Source organism: Elgaria multicarinata, chromosome 7 (assembly GCF_023053635.1).
Source record: "Elgaria multicarinata webbii isolate HBS135686 ecotype San Diego chromosome 7, rElgMul1.1.pri, whole genome shotgun sequence".
NCBI classification, from domain to species: Eukaryota; Metazoa; Chordata; class Lepidosauria; order Squamata; family Anguidae; genus Elgaria; species Elgaria multicarinata.
Window position 1 is genome coordinate 79,115,990 of NC_086177.1, and position 15,097 is coordinate 79,131,086.

General features: G+C 41.3%; 1 protein-coding gene across 1 annotated transcript in view; it reads right to left on the reverse strand.

Annotated features, from left to right (window-relative positions):
* Nucleotides 1-15,097, reverse strand: part of ZNF704 (zinc finger protein 704) — a 53,934-nt gene that overhangs the window by 9,681 nt on the left and 29,156 nt on the right. The window contains exons 3-7 of the mRNA XM_063130881.1: nt 13,131-13,234; nt 9,218-9,450; nt 7,780-7,880; nt 5,475-5,736; nt 648-752 (exon numbers count right to left, since the gene is read on the reverse strand). Coding sequence (XP_062986951.1) covers nt 648-752; nt 5,475-5,736; nt 7,780-7,880; nt 9,218-9,450; nt 13,131-13,234 — 805 coding nt within the window. The remainder of the gene's footprint in view (nt 1-647; nt 753-5,474; nt 5,737-7,779; nt 7,881-9,217; nt 9,451-13,130; nt 13,235-15,097) is intronic.

Here is a 15,097-nt window from a genome sequence, read left to right on the forward strand (position 1 = left end):
TCATGTTGTGTGGTGGGAGTGTTTTTAACCAACAGTTGGTTATTTGGCTGAAATAACCAGTGAAAATAACCAACGCTATGTTGGCTATTTGAACCATTGTTGGTTATCGTGTTGTATAGAGGGCATCGTTGGTTATTTCCTTGGCAACTATTGGTTATTTTGGCAGCCACAAGGCAAGAGGCGTCAAAGTGGCGGCTGATGATCTGGTCCAGCCAGCAGAATAGATTTTCAGCAGCCATGGCTGATGGGATACTAGTGGGAGGACTAAAGGGAGAGAGAGGGCAGGGATGAGTGAGTCAATTCAGCGTGGACTAATAGTCAACACAATGTTGATCCTAATACACACTGCATTTGATTATTATCATATTGTGTGGGGCGTACCCTCTAGATAAACCACTGTTGAGTGGATTATTACTCCACTGTCGACTATCATGTTGTCTGAACACAGGCAAAGTGTGCCCAAACTCCCACTATCCCTTTTTGATGCCAATGATGCATCCATAGATTGAGGGGGAGAAGGAAGAGAACTGAGTCTTGCTGCAAAAATATGTTCACCTGGGCAAAGGACAGGAGTGAATCCTACCAGGCATGTACAACATAATAAAGAAAATCTCCCACTGTTGTTGTTTTGTTGGTTTTCTACTTACTGGAACGCCAGTGAAGGTAACTGGAGGAGACTGCCAAGAGATGCTAAAGCTATTTCCATTGGGCGTGAACTTGGTTGACCCTGGAATGTTCATTGGAGCAGTGGCCTGTTTTAAAAAACAGTCGATTAAGGAGGAACCACCCTTATTCTACAGAATTGTATTTTTGATCAGGTGTGCAGACCTTCATTGAGCCAGAAGGCTGAAATCCATTTTGGAGAAGCTGTTTCGGGGGTGGGTGGGGGAGCGCATTCTAGAATGGGAAAAACCTGCACAGAAGTCAGGCAAATACCAAACTATTGGTGGGTGGTGGAAAAGGACTTTTGGGGACCTCTCAGAGGGCCAGATTTGACCCCAATCCTGAGGTTCTGCACCTCTGTTTTAGACTTGTCTCACTCTGAGGATTACAGAGTGGTTTCAATATTGGAAAGAAATTATTTTGAAATGGCATTCTCTCTCTCTGACAATTCTCTGAGGGATTATGATATCCACTGAAAGTAGAGAAAGAACAGCAGTCACTGTAATTTATGAGAGATAAAGGTTTTTTAAAAAATATATGCAGTTCTAACAATGACTCTTTAAAGGTTTAGGTCTTACAAAAGCAGCATTTAAGAGGGTTTTTTAAACACCTGAGTTTTTTTTTAAAAAAATAGTATTTACTAGTTTCTATCACAGAACGATTAAAAGAACAGCAATGACTAAGAGCAAACACATGGCATTATCCGTTGCTATCATCATTTTGAAACTACTAAAAACCTAAGTAACAGATATCAAGCTGAGTTAACCTGATGAGGAGTTATACAGCAATTACAAAGCGAAAGTGGGAAGGAAAAGTATGGCAGCATACAAAGATCCTTCAGGATTTAATTGCAATCTCTACCTATAAAGCTGAAAGTATGTGTGTGGGATGTATGTCCGGAAATGTTTACCTACTTCCAGATGAGTTAGAAACTTGAAATTTGGCACGCTGATAGGTCTGGCTGTACAATGTACCAGAAAATTCTAAAAACATGCATTTTGGGGTTTTAAGTATTTTTAAAGAATTTAATAAAAAAAACAGGGTTATACCTACAATTCCCAGCATGCCTTGGGTGGGAGACCAGACTTACCAGCTTTTGGAAGCCATTGTGAGTGCGCGGGCATGCCTTTCACAACCCAGACTCCTAAGATCAGTCACAAGCAATCAACCCAATTCCACATAAAAGGAAACAGCTCACATAAATGGCTGTGTCCATTTGTGCTGCCTCCTCCCGCCAGCCGTGCAGTTTTAAAATCATAACTAGATACAACAGCATGTCTTTGAGCGGCTGAACTCTGAACATGCTCAAAGGCATCCCATCCTGATATCACTGTTTTCTCAGAATCTGGGGGAAGTGTGTGCAAGGCCTTTGCCCTTAAGAGGGAGGCAGGAAGGGGAAGCACTCTCTGCATGCCCAGAAACAGGCCCAACAAAGGAAGGAACTGCACAGGCCAGCCCCGGCCTTTCAGTACAGGCTCCTGATGAAGCACTTGATGGGCAAGAAGTGCGGGCCGAGGCAGTCCCAGCAGAACTTACCCAGAGCTGGGCATGTCCACTGACAGCTGCTTAAATCCCCTCCTCAGCGATGCTACACCTGATGCTCTGTCGAGAAGCAGCATTAGCAATGAGAGGAGGGAAGTGTCTCTCAGAGGACGTGAGCATCTGTGGGCTGCCAAAGGCATGCTGGGAGGTGTAGTACTGGCATGTAGAGTGGCTGATTTTAAATAAAGCATGGATTAGCAAACCAAGTCACTATGAGCAAACTAGGTCACTATCTCTCAATCCTAAACCAACTCCCATTTGCCTGACCTCTCACTAACTGTTTTTATTCTCTTTCTACCTGACTTTCTCCATTTGCCACTAAACCTCACCACCACCATTCTGTTCTAGCCTCCGCTTACACCTACAACTCCCAGCATGCCCTGGGCAATTTAATTTGTTTAAAAGTTAAATCACAGGACTAGCACCAGCCTACTATTTTAAGATGATTACCTTGCAGACATATATCTTAGGGTGGCGAGCAACGTCGGGTATATCAACTAGTTACTTATAAAACAGACTTGGCTAAAATATATATTGAATGATAAAAAGAAACCTGGCAGTTTAAGGCCAGCATTAAGGCTATCTCATGTTGGCTCAAGGTCCCTACCCTGTGCCTGTTTGCATTCTCTTCCCCTCCTTATTGTTTTACTATGATTTTATTAGATTGTAAGCCTATGCGGCAGAGTCTTGCTATTTACTGTTTTACTCTGTACAGCACCATGTACATTGATGGTGCTATATAAATAATAATAATAATAATAATTAACAGACGTGTCCTGTTATCAGTAACTTGCTTACAACTTACACTCCATGCACCCACACTTTCCCTGTTTTTTTCAGGCCCAAATCCAGATGAGGATGAAGTGCCTGGGACCGGTAAAGATCCCCACGTTGTCCTGGCCTTCTTTGCTTTATGAAGAATTTGAGTCTTACTGCTTTGCAGCTTGGAGTAAAAAGTACAAATGTGTCCATTTTCAGCAAATTTTGCCATATTTTATCTGTGGCATATTAGATCGGTTTGAAATTTTACACAATTGTAAACTGCATCAGGTAGATTATGGACATCAAGTTTCAAGTTATTGGCTCAATCAGTGTCATTTTTATCAGCAGCAGAACTCTGAGGCAGCTTATAATGGTGGAAACCTTTTGTGTGTGACTGACCTCAACTAAAGAGGCATTCCTGCACCCCTTTAATTAACAATGCTATTGTGCCTTGTCTCACTTGGGGCACAATCCAATGCTAGTTAAGACAGAAAAAAGTCCTACAACTCCCAGCATTCCCCAGCCATTATGGTGACCATTTGGAAAGGAGGAAAGGGCTCCTGTATCTTTAACAGCTGAATAGAAAGGAGATTTCAGCAGGTGTCATTTGTACGCATAATACAGCACCTGGTGAAATTCCCTCTTTATCTCAACAGCTAAAGCTGCAGGAGCCCTGCCCTCTTTTGTATCTGGTCACTCTAGAATAGCTCCTGCAGCTTTCATTGTGATCAAGAGGGAATTTCACCAGGTGCTGCATGCATACAAATGACACCTGCTGAAATTGCCTTTTCTATACAACTGTTAAAGATACAGGAGCCCTATCCTCCTTTTCATATGGTCATCCTACCAGCCAGCCATTTGTAGGATTGCACCCTAAGTTCCTGGCTGGACATGTTGGGAGTTGTAGGACTCTCCCCCCCCCGCCCTGTCTAAACATGCATAGGATTGCACCCTTACAGCTTACATTTCTGCAGAGACTATGCTGGTGCACCTGCCTTCCCCTATATATCCTGCCTTCTGTGATCTGCTCAACATCTAATGTTCTACTCTGGGACTCCTTACAGACTGAACTTCGGCAGGAGACTCCCAAGAGCAGGACTCCTTCAGCGGAGGCACCGATATCACCCTTCCCTTCCCTGGCCACCAGACGTTTTGGCTACAGGAGCCCATGCTGGTTGGGGTTGATGGGAGCTGTTAACACATCTAAACGCTGGGGAAAACTGCTCTGTATCTTCAGGCACTAAAATCCCAGCTCTTTCAGAAGGCATTTGTGTTGTTGGATTCTGCTCTCTTTCTCTCTGCCTGCTTTTGATGTTATGTTGTGTTTGGTTTTGTAACTGATAATTTGTTTGGTTTGTCTGTAAGTCATTTTGAATTTATTTATGAAGAAAGGTGGGACATTTTTAAAATAATAATAATGAAAACAGATCTTCTGTCTGTTTTCTTTTTTCTTGAAAGGATCAGCAAAAGGATTTTGTATGAGCAGAGGAGAGGTAAACTATATTGTTCAAGCATACCAATGAGGGGTTTTGCAACCCAATATTAAGAGTGGTGCTGGCTTGTACTTGTCCATGATTTACACTGGCTCGGGTGACTAGAAAATATATGCTGCTACAGGGGAAAGATATTTATTTATTTATTACATTTTTATACCGCCCAATAGCCGAAGCTCTCTGGGCGGTTCACAAAAATTAAAACCACAATAAACAACCAACAGGTTAAAAGCACAAATACAAAATACAGTATAAAAAGCACAACCAGGATAAAACCACGCAGCAAAATTGATATAAGATTAAAATACAAAGTTAAAACAGTAACATTTAAATTTAAGTTAAAATAAAGTGTTAAAATACTGAGAGAATAAATATCTGCTTTTCAGATAAGACACTGTAAACATCTGCACAGATCGCACAGTATGCTTAGGCACCATATATGATATCATTTAAATTCCCCCCTACCTCCAAATCCTTCTGATCTGAGCATTTTTGGAAAAAAAAAACATAGCCCCAAACCCTCTTCTAAAGGATCTTTCAGATCTTTTGCATTGCAGAAATCTAATTAATGCAATGAAGTATTACATAAATGCCAATATGTAAACATATTGGCTTGGTTCAGACAAAAGAAACCATAGTTCCCTTTACAAGAATGAGCCTGAGAAAGCCTCACCCACGCTCCTCTGCTCTTTATTTGAAACTAACCACAGATCCCTGTGAAAATAATGAACTCTAGAAACTGTGGTTGTGGTTAGAGAACAAGCCAGGATCTGAACCCATGATTTGATCTTGGCCTATCTCATTAGCCAATGTTTAAGCAAACCACACTCCATCAAATTTAGATATCCAAGGAAGCTGTGGTTTGTTATTCTCTTGGTGAATATGAAAAGGGAGAACAGAAGGAAAAAGCGCACAAGCCTCAGTTTCAACCCAGATAATCCACCTGGTGGGAAACCATAGTTTCTTGTTACATCTAAAGTAAGACAGTAACTCTTATGTATATATTTTTTTTACCTGGTAAGCGTGATCAGAGTGAACGAGGTAGAGGTTGGTAGGAGCAGAGCGGCTTAGAGGCGTCATCCCTTTAGCATCTGTTTTGGCACATGATAACTCACTTTTGCTCACATCTTGGGATGGAAAAGAAGGAGGAGATGCTAGAGATGGAGAGACGGGAGATAAGCTACTTAATCCATCAGCTACTGAGTCGGTGTTGAGACGTATCTCTGTGTAGTAAAAATCTTCCTCTCCATCACTGTAGTCAGATTCACCTACACGCCTAAATCAATTAAAGACCGAGAAGTTATTCGTAGCAGGCTAAATTCCGTACAGTAAAATAGAGCTGTTATATTAGTATATGGGTACATGCAAAGAAGTTACATTTCTCTGCATTTATTACAAATGGTACAAACTATATCAATATATTTCTTAATTTGGTAATGACTACTAATGCATATATGCAGCTGCATATGTATATGCATACACACGTGCACACAGAATGAAGGGAAATGATTTTTTTTCTTAAACTGTGATCTAAAAGGGATGCAGCTAAAATAATAGTGCTCACATTTCTGTACGCAGATGTACAAGCTAGGTACACAATCAGCTGTGTAACACACATTTTTGCACATTGGATGAATACTTTTTCACTACCCATAGTCATGATTACTAGAAACACAATTTAATTTAGACCTGCAGAAACAATTTCTTTATTCGTCACATTTGTACTTCACTTTTCCCCAAAGCAGCTCAGCATAGTGTACATGGATGGGACTATTCTCCTTTATCCTCACAACCAACTCTGTGAGGTAAGCAAGGCTGAGAGAGAGTGCACATGCAATTTTCCCAGGACGATGTAATGATCTTCCTCCAAGTGAAGATTCAAACCCATTTTTCCCCAGCCAATCTCATGCTACCTAAAGGCAAATTTGTGTAAATGTAGAACTTTTTCCTGCACCTGCATTTACAGGATAAATGTACAATAGGACATTATAACTCAAGGGATTTAGTTTATGGCAGCCTTCTCCAACCTAGGACACGGAATAATGGGTCAAGTTAAAGGAAGCCAGATTCCAGCTGGACATCAGGAAAAACTTCCTGACTGTTAGAGCAGTACGACAATGGAATCAGTTACCTAGGGAGGTTGTGGGTTCTCCCACACTAGAGGCCTTCAAGAGGCAGCTGGACAACCATCTGTCAGGGATGCCTTAGGGTGGATTCCTGCATTGAGCAGGGGGTTGGACTTGATGGCCTTGTAGGTCCCTTCCAACTCTGCTATTCTATGATTCTATGCCCCTCCAGATGTTTAGGACCACACCTTCCAACATTCCTGATAATTGGTCATGCCGGTTGGGGCTAATGGGAGTTTAATCCAAACACATCCAAAAAATCTGGAGGGGAGTCCAGGTTGGGGGAGGCTGGTCTATGCAATCTTCAGTGTGGTGGATCTCAGAATTCTGAAATATTGTGAAGGGAATTAGCTGCAGTGAATATTGGAGTTGTGAGTTCCCCCTTCTTCTCTTTCAGTACAGCTGGCAGACCAGAAGCTTGAGATTCCATTTTTGATTAACCACAATTTAGGGTTTACATCTGAACCCTAAACAATGGCTAATTTTTAACCATGTTGTGTTGAAACTTCAAACCAACTTCATGGTCTGTAGTTGGTTTGCGTCAAACATACTGTGATACAATATGCATTGTAATGTGTGAGTCTGACAAGAATGTATTGTATTTTGTGGAAGTGATCAGTTCTATATGTGCCATGAGCTAACTTGGAATGAAAAAAATGTATTTTAGGAATTGGGCAAAGATGCTTACCACAGGTGGGTTGGTTAATCCGCGGAGTGGGAACATTTTAGTAATCTCAAAACCATAGCTAAGATTAAGCAGAATTTGTTGGATTTAGACAATACAACAAGCTGCAGTTAATAACAAATAGAAGCAAAAGCTTCTGGTCTCTTCATGGATGCACTGGAGGAGGGCGTGAAAGTCTTGCTGAAGCTTGTTCCTGTCATGATAAACCACAATGTATCAGCTTGGTATGCCACTCTACTGATTCCCAGGAATCGCTTGTCCCAGAAACAACTCTTATACATGTAAAAATGTATGCCTAGAAAATGTAGGAACGGATCCTATATCATTGCCAAAATCTATCAATTCAGTAGTAGTAAAATTAGAAAATTAATGATACAATCGTTAATAGCTAAATCCTAAGCATACTCACTTGGATATAAAATCCCAGTGAAATCAAATGGACTTTCTTCTGAGTAAATGTTAGGATTTTGGGTCTTTTCATAGTTAGAAGGAATAATAGTCCTCTTACCCAAGGTGAATGGTCCGGATGTGTTTTTGAATGCCAACAGCTGTGCTCAGTACCTTTCCGCAGTTTTTCCAAAGGCATTTAAACATGACCTTCATTGAATTCTGAAAAATTCAACAAAAGTAAGCATAAATTTACCTTAATTTGTTCACATATTTGTTTGACTTTCATGGATCATAAATTAGGCCATATTCTGCTTACAACTATGTTAGAGGCAATCCAAATTAAGGGGACAAACCTAAATACACTTACTAGGGAGTAAGCCCCACTGAACACCCTGGGATGTACTTCTGAGTAAACATGCATCTGAAAGCAGTGCAAATCCAAAATTCAGAATTGTATAGATAGTGGAGCACCAAATAGTATTAGTTACAAAAATATGAAAGATCAAAAACAATCCACCACCACCACACTGGGCCTGATCCCCAGACACAGGTTTGCTATGGTCCAAAGGGAAAGGCAAGCCTCACGCTGGTGCTGTAAAGTAGTAATTGATATATAAAAAATGCCAGTGCATTTCACTCAAGATTCTTCCTTTAGGGGTATTAAAACAACACATATTTTTAAAATATGGACATTAAAATAACTACAACGTGCTAAAACAAATAATAAATGTCTGTCTTCAAATAGGATGTATGGTTATTGCATAAATAACTTAGACTGTTTTCTAATCAACATTCATGCAACAACACAGAACTGGTAAGAACCAAATTTTGCAAACCTGGAAGGAGGAACAGCAACAAGCAATTTTAATGTACATTTAAAAAATGTGGGTTTTTTTGGTGTTGCTGAACTGAACAGGATGGCCAGTTCAGATGTAACAATAACAGCCTGGGAATGAGTTGTGTGGCCATATGCTCTCTTCCTCCCCTAATGCACCTGTTGTTGTTATTTATTTATTTATTTATTTATACCCCAATACTGGGACTCACCTATCTTTGGTGACATCTAAACCATGAAGTGGTGATTGAAATAAACCAAGATATAAGCCATGATCAGATCCCGATTTGTAAGCCAGAAGGAATCACAATTATACAACATGGAAGTCATAGGAAACTGCTTTAAACAAGTCATGATATGAGCAGCAAAAGCTGGGCGCATGAGGAAGGAGTGTGTGGCCATATGGTTCATTCATAGACTCACAAGCCATGGCTTTTCAGCCCAAAATTGTTATGCTTGAACTGGACAAAAGAAATTACTGCTTTCAAGAGCCAGCATGAGATCTGTCTCTCCATTTACTCCTATGCATATTTATTCAAAAGTAGATCCTACTGTGTTCAGAATTACAAATAAATATGTACATACAGGAGTAGACAATGTGGTGCCTGCAAGCACCAATGCACCACCAGGCATTGGTGCCTGCCAAGGTGCCCCACCCCTCCCACTTTTTTTAATTAACACATTATCAAAAATTAACACGTTTTCATATCAGCAGACTTACCTTCCTTTTTCTAGGAATGGGCTCATCAAAGAGGAGGCTGCTAGTTTCAGCCTCATCAATGCCATCATCTGTTTGAGAGGGCAATCGAAATGGTTTGAAGCTGTCGGCCGAGAGAGGTGGTGATGGGGTAGATGGGTTTGACTGGTCGCTTGGAGCGCTCCAGCTCCAATACCCACTGCTGCTGGTACTAGAAGGCACAAATCCTCCTTCTTTCCAAGATCCATTTAAGGACTCTAGAAATTTTTAAAAAGGGAAGAAAAAAAGAAAATCAAATATGAGTTAAGGTTGAACGGTATTGGATAAAGCTACGGTCACAGTTGCTGTATTTTTTTCAAGAAAATTTGGGCAACCATCCTAAAATCACTCACTGATGACTCCTAAATCAACTGGATTACACACAAATGAAAACAATGAGTCGTCTATTCAAGTTATAACAGGTGCTTGTCAATGTTTCTGTGTACACACATCATCCAAAGCCACAACTGGCTATGACTTCCAAGATAGGTAGACCACATGTACCCCACATATGCACATGCACTGCAGGCTTACATACATTTTCCCTGCCCAGAGGCAGGAGCTGAGAGGGAAAGAGCCTGGAACCTATGGCTTTGTACCCAGTTGCCCCATGTGATCAGCCACCAATACTACAGGCTGGAGAACCCCTTAGGCCAGCCTTACCCCAACCTCCATATGTTTTGGACTACAACTTCCAGCTTTCCTTTCCATACTAGCTGGGGCATATGGGAGTCGCAGTCCAAAACCTCTGGAAGACATCAAGTTGAGGAAGCCTGCCTTAGGGAGTAAAGGGTTTCCATAGAGGTACTGAAGTGACTCCACTCAGAGTGACCATTGGATGTCCTCAACAGGAAGTGCTATAAAGGCTCCCTCTTTTGGGCGGGACTTTGCTTGGATAACAATAGTTTTTTACTGGCACTGGTTCTCAGTTTGCTCTCTAGTTCTGCCTTCCAGTTGTCAGGAGCTGCTGGATCTATGTGCAGCTGTTCTGTGTGGTGAACTAGTGAACTTTTCAGTGGTGTCCTGCACATCTAGAATCAGCTTCCATCAGGGGCTCGTCAGGCGGCTTCTTTGCAGGTCTTTAGGAAGGTTCCGAAGACTCACCTGTTTTTGCTGGCTTTCCCAAAATCTGTGGTCTGCATGTTTTATTGGTATAATCTGCTTTTATAGTATTTTATTGTATATCACTGCTTATCTGTATATTTTTGTATGGTTTTTATCCTGTACACCTAAAAATAATTTCATGAATAAAAAACAAATAAAAAACCCTGCAGGTAGCAGTCTTTGAAGGAAGTGCTTTCAGACCTTAAACTAAATGTGCCCACCCAGGCTGGCCATTGAATCATTGACAGATGAACGTTGTTCATTGAACAAGGCCTTTCTGAGCTCTGGTGTGTTCCTGGATCCTTGGGTCCTGTCTCCTGGGTACCTTCCAGGCAGAAGGTCCAAGCAATACCAATTAAAAGGCACTGCACAGCTATTCCATCTTTCCTACCTCAGCATATTTTCTGTAGTGAGAAAAAGGATGGAAGACGTGGTGGGGAAACACGGGAGGGTTACAAATGGAAGATGACGTTGTTTGGACCCCCATAAAATTTCAAGTTTGAGGCAGGATGATGGTATACTAAAAGCCTCACCTGGGAGAACCTCTGGTTTGCTTTCCAGTTCTGATTTCTGGTATCCTCCTTCACCTAGCCTGACTACTGATTATTAGCTTTGGTTCTGACTTGCTCTTTAGTCCCAACTCCTAGTGTGTCCCCTGATCCTTGTTCCAGGCTCACCTCAGACTGGTGCTCATGATAGAGCCCTGACATCAATTCCAAATGGTGTAAAGCTCAAGCTCCCACTTGAGTGTGGTATACAGCTCAGAGGAGTAATATGCTATATAACACACACACACACACACATGTGGGATGTAATGTACTTGAAGTGGCCCTATGTAGATTTATGTTTGTGACTTCAGCTGTAGAGAGGTCTGGTTACAAATTTTAAATCATTATTTCCTGTAAATTTGAGCCATACTTAGGGATTCAGCCAGAACAGGGTAGGCTAAATGTATGAGTTCAGTGTGAGGGCTGTACATGCAAGCCCCCACCCCCTACGTCCAAGTGTTCACCACCCCCTCAGTTCACACCTTGCTGTATTGACCAACAAGGGCTGAATGAGAGTTCTTCTCATGAGTAGACCTCCCCTACGTAATAAGGGGCCCTGCTTCATCAGGGTTCCTGATTACATGAAGAGATTTACTCGTAATCAAACATACATGAGTAGAACTCCCATTCAAACCTTGCGACTCAACACAGCAAGGTGTGAACTGCTGGGCAGGGGCGGGGGGACTGTGTGGTCCTATGCTGTACTCACATATTTAGCCTACTGTGTTTAGCGGTTTGGTCAAGTGAGAATATCTGCAGAAATATCTCTTCTACCCTGGTAAGAGAATGTTCTTTGGGAACCTGCTAGCAATGTGTAACTTCCTCTCCTGAAGTCTCTTTTACATCTCAAGTAAAGGGGAAACAAACTTAAAGCATCTTGTAATAGCCAAAAATGTTTTTAACTAACAATTAACCTAAAAGTATGCCCTAATTAGGAGCTCACCGAAGCTGTATCCATCACATAAAGCAAAGGTTTAAACAATGACCTTGCACAATGAGCTCTTTACAAAAATAGAACTGCACTTACCTGGCTAGATCTATACTGGATTAGCTGGTAACAATTACAAAATATCTAGCCCATGTGCAGTGCTTTCATTAATTTTTTACAAATTGTATGTAAGCAGCACTTCCAAGTTGAGCACAGTTTAAAAATGCTGTTTGTTCACAGAAGCCAAAAGAAAAGGTGCCGGGGGGGGGGGGGGAGCCTTCATTCAAAAGTAATTTTCAGCCGTTTAATTATGGCATTTCTGTCTTATCTGTCTTTTCAATTCCCTTTACATTTCCTAAAAAACCCAAAGATTTAAATCGAGAACAACATTTTGAAAGAAAAGAGCCTGATAGAATGAGGTTGAATACAAAGTACAACAAAACAAAATAAAAAAAGATTTCCTATCATCATTTTTATTATTCTCCATACTATTGAAATAAAAAGATCAATTTGATCTTACGCTGTGGATGTTATGAACAATTGCAAATATCTTTCCCCTGGTTCTTTTTTTTTTTTCAAAACAAAAAACCACACACCCCAAAGGGTAGTATCCTATTGTGCCTGTATATTCATGAGATCCAATGCTTGCGCAATGGCGCTTTTGCAATTCTAAAGTAACTCGAAATGAACAGATATGCTCATTTCCGGAATGGAGCAGGCCAGTGGAGCTTGCAGAAGGGATCTATCCTGTTCTGGAAACAAGTATTTCTGCTTGTTTCCAGGGTTATTTATCACATGCTGCACTAACCATAATGACAAGAATAAAAGCCCTATTGTACAAGTGGTCCCTTGAGTGCAATGGAGGCAGAGTGGCCCTGTTGGATACTACTCATAAGCAGAAAAAACACCTTAAAGCAAGGGCGGGCAGAAGGTAGATCTCCCAAAGTTTGGGGCTTCAACTCCTTTAAGGATGCATGCTACCAGCAAAGCCAGTGGTCACGAATGCTTGGAGTTGAAGTCCAAAACATCTGGAGATCTAACTTTTTGCCCATCCCAGGCTTAGAGGCTGCCATTGGGAGAGGATGAATGGTGAAAGAAAGGGGCTGCTTAATTCTCCTTGCCGTTTGCCAGCTCAAAATTGAATCTCCTGGCTGCTGGGGAAAAGTGAATCATGAGTTATTCATTAGCCACTCTGACTTCAGCATGACACTACAACGGGATAATGGTTCCCAGGATTTCTTCTCCAGTTTGAGATTTAAGTGCAAGAGCCCTACAACTTCTCATAACTTCTCCCAAGTAAGTATGAAGGCATCCTTACCATTGGGCCGAACAGGAGGGCTGCGGACCAAAGGGCTGGTGGATAAACTGGTTAGTACCATAGCTGCCGTGACTTTATCCATATCCAGTTCTTCTGAAGATTTTCTGAGGAAGAAGGTGAAGACACACACACACATCAGTAGCAAATCAAGGCAAGCCTGGGAAGCAATAGTGTCATTGATAGTTAGTATTGCTCACATTCAGTAAAGAGCAGCAGCCAACAGGAACAGACAGCTCATCACCTGAGGTGCAAGACACTGTTGTCTACTGCTGTCCAATGTGTAATAGCTGCCCACAATAATGCTCTGTCCTCCCACACCTCAGATGCTACATTTCTGAGATCAAAACAATCTCATTAAATGATAATGCATCAATCACACCTTTCAAATGAATTAAACTCATTTCAGGGGACTATCATGTGGATTATGAGTAGCCATTTCTTGAGCAGAGAAGAGTTACTCAGTTGTAGGGCAGTCCCTAGGAACATTCAAGGCAAAATCCAATACAGAGTTAGGCATGAAAGGGATTAAGCAGGCCTAACTTGGTGTGGATTGTGGTTTTTATAATTTAATAGGGAGAAGGTACATCTTATGGCCTCTTTATAGCTAGATATACAGGAATAACCAGCCTTTCAATCATAGTGAAAATAAACGATACATGGGAGGTATGTGAAAGACCACCTGACGGTTTGGGGTTTTAACTAAAATGCAGCAGAAAGAAGCTACAAATTTCGAAGGAGCAATGGTGGGAGAGTGTACAGACATTTCTTGTGTATCATTAAGCTTGGCCTTCATTTAAACAGAAAAACATTAAAATTAGGCAGCAAGTTTACCCAAAAGTGTACGTGAAAGAGATAACTGCATTTTCTCCGCTTGGCTGAAGAATTACAGCAACATGAACTTATTTTTGTACTTCTTAAAAAACAACCCAATCTCAATTTCCCATGAAACTAATTAGACAAAGTACCCTCAAGGCAAACATAGTGCACTTTAACACGGATTCAGCTAATGAATGGTAATAATCTTAAGTGTCAGGTAGAGAAAGGAAAACCAGCTTCACATGCAGTTACAACATACTGAAGCTTCTATCCCATCCACAACCTGATAGTTAAAAAAAAAGATTTCCAAAGGGCTAATGCATTTCAGAAGCTATGCTTAATAATGTACTTAAGCAAAGGGTGATGATTTTACAGTATACTCTCTCCATGAACATTTATTGAATTATCAGTACTAAATTGGTTCGGTTACGTTGCGAACATGGGGTGTTTCTATTTTAGTCAGTCAATCTGTTGACTTGCAAGAAAATGCATAGTGTACTGGAAAAACAACAATGCAGGATGGGGAAACTGGCTATATGCTGGATAGTAGTTCCAAGTACGACTACTGCAATGTATTTTATATGGGGCTACCTTTGAAGACTAGAGAAGTACTATTGGTTCATAACATGGTGCAACTTTCAAAGCTCTATACAGCTTTGGACCTGGGTGTCTAAAGGGACCAAATGCTCCTACATGTAACTTCAGAAAATTATCAGAAGTCCTTCTCCAGATTCATTTACCTGTCAAAGGTTAGGCGGTTGACAAGCGGTAAAGTGACTGAGGAAAGGACCTTCTCTATGGCATATCCTAATTCTGGAACTCTCACCCTACTCTTGCCTGGGATCTGGACTGATGAACTTTAGGCACCATATAAAGGAGATGTCGGGAACTAAACACGGAGCCTCCTCCATGCAAAGCATGTGCTCTACTGCTGAGCTACGGTAGAAGTTACCTAGGGAGGTTGTGGGCTCTCCCACACTAGAGGCCTTCAAGAGGCAGCTGGACAACCATCTGTCAGGGATGCTTTAGGGTGGATTCCTGCATTGAGCAGTGGGTTGGACTCGATGACCAACTCTGCTATTCTATGATTCTAAGAGACGCTTCCATGCCTTGCAGCGCTACTCCCACATTCCCCATCACTAAAAAAATTA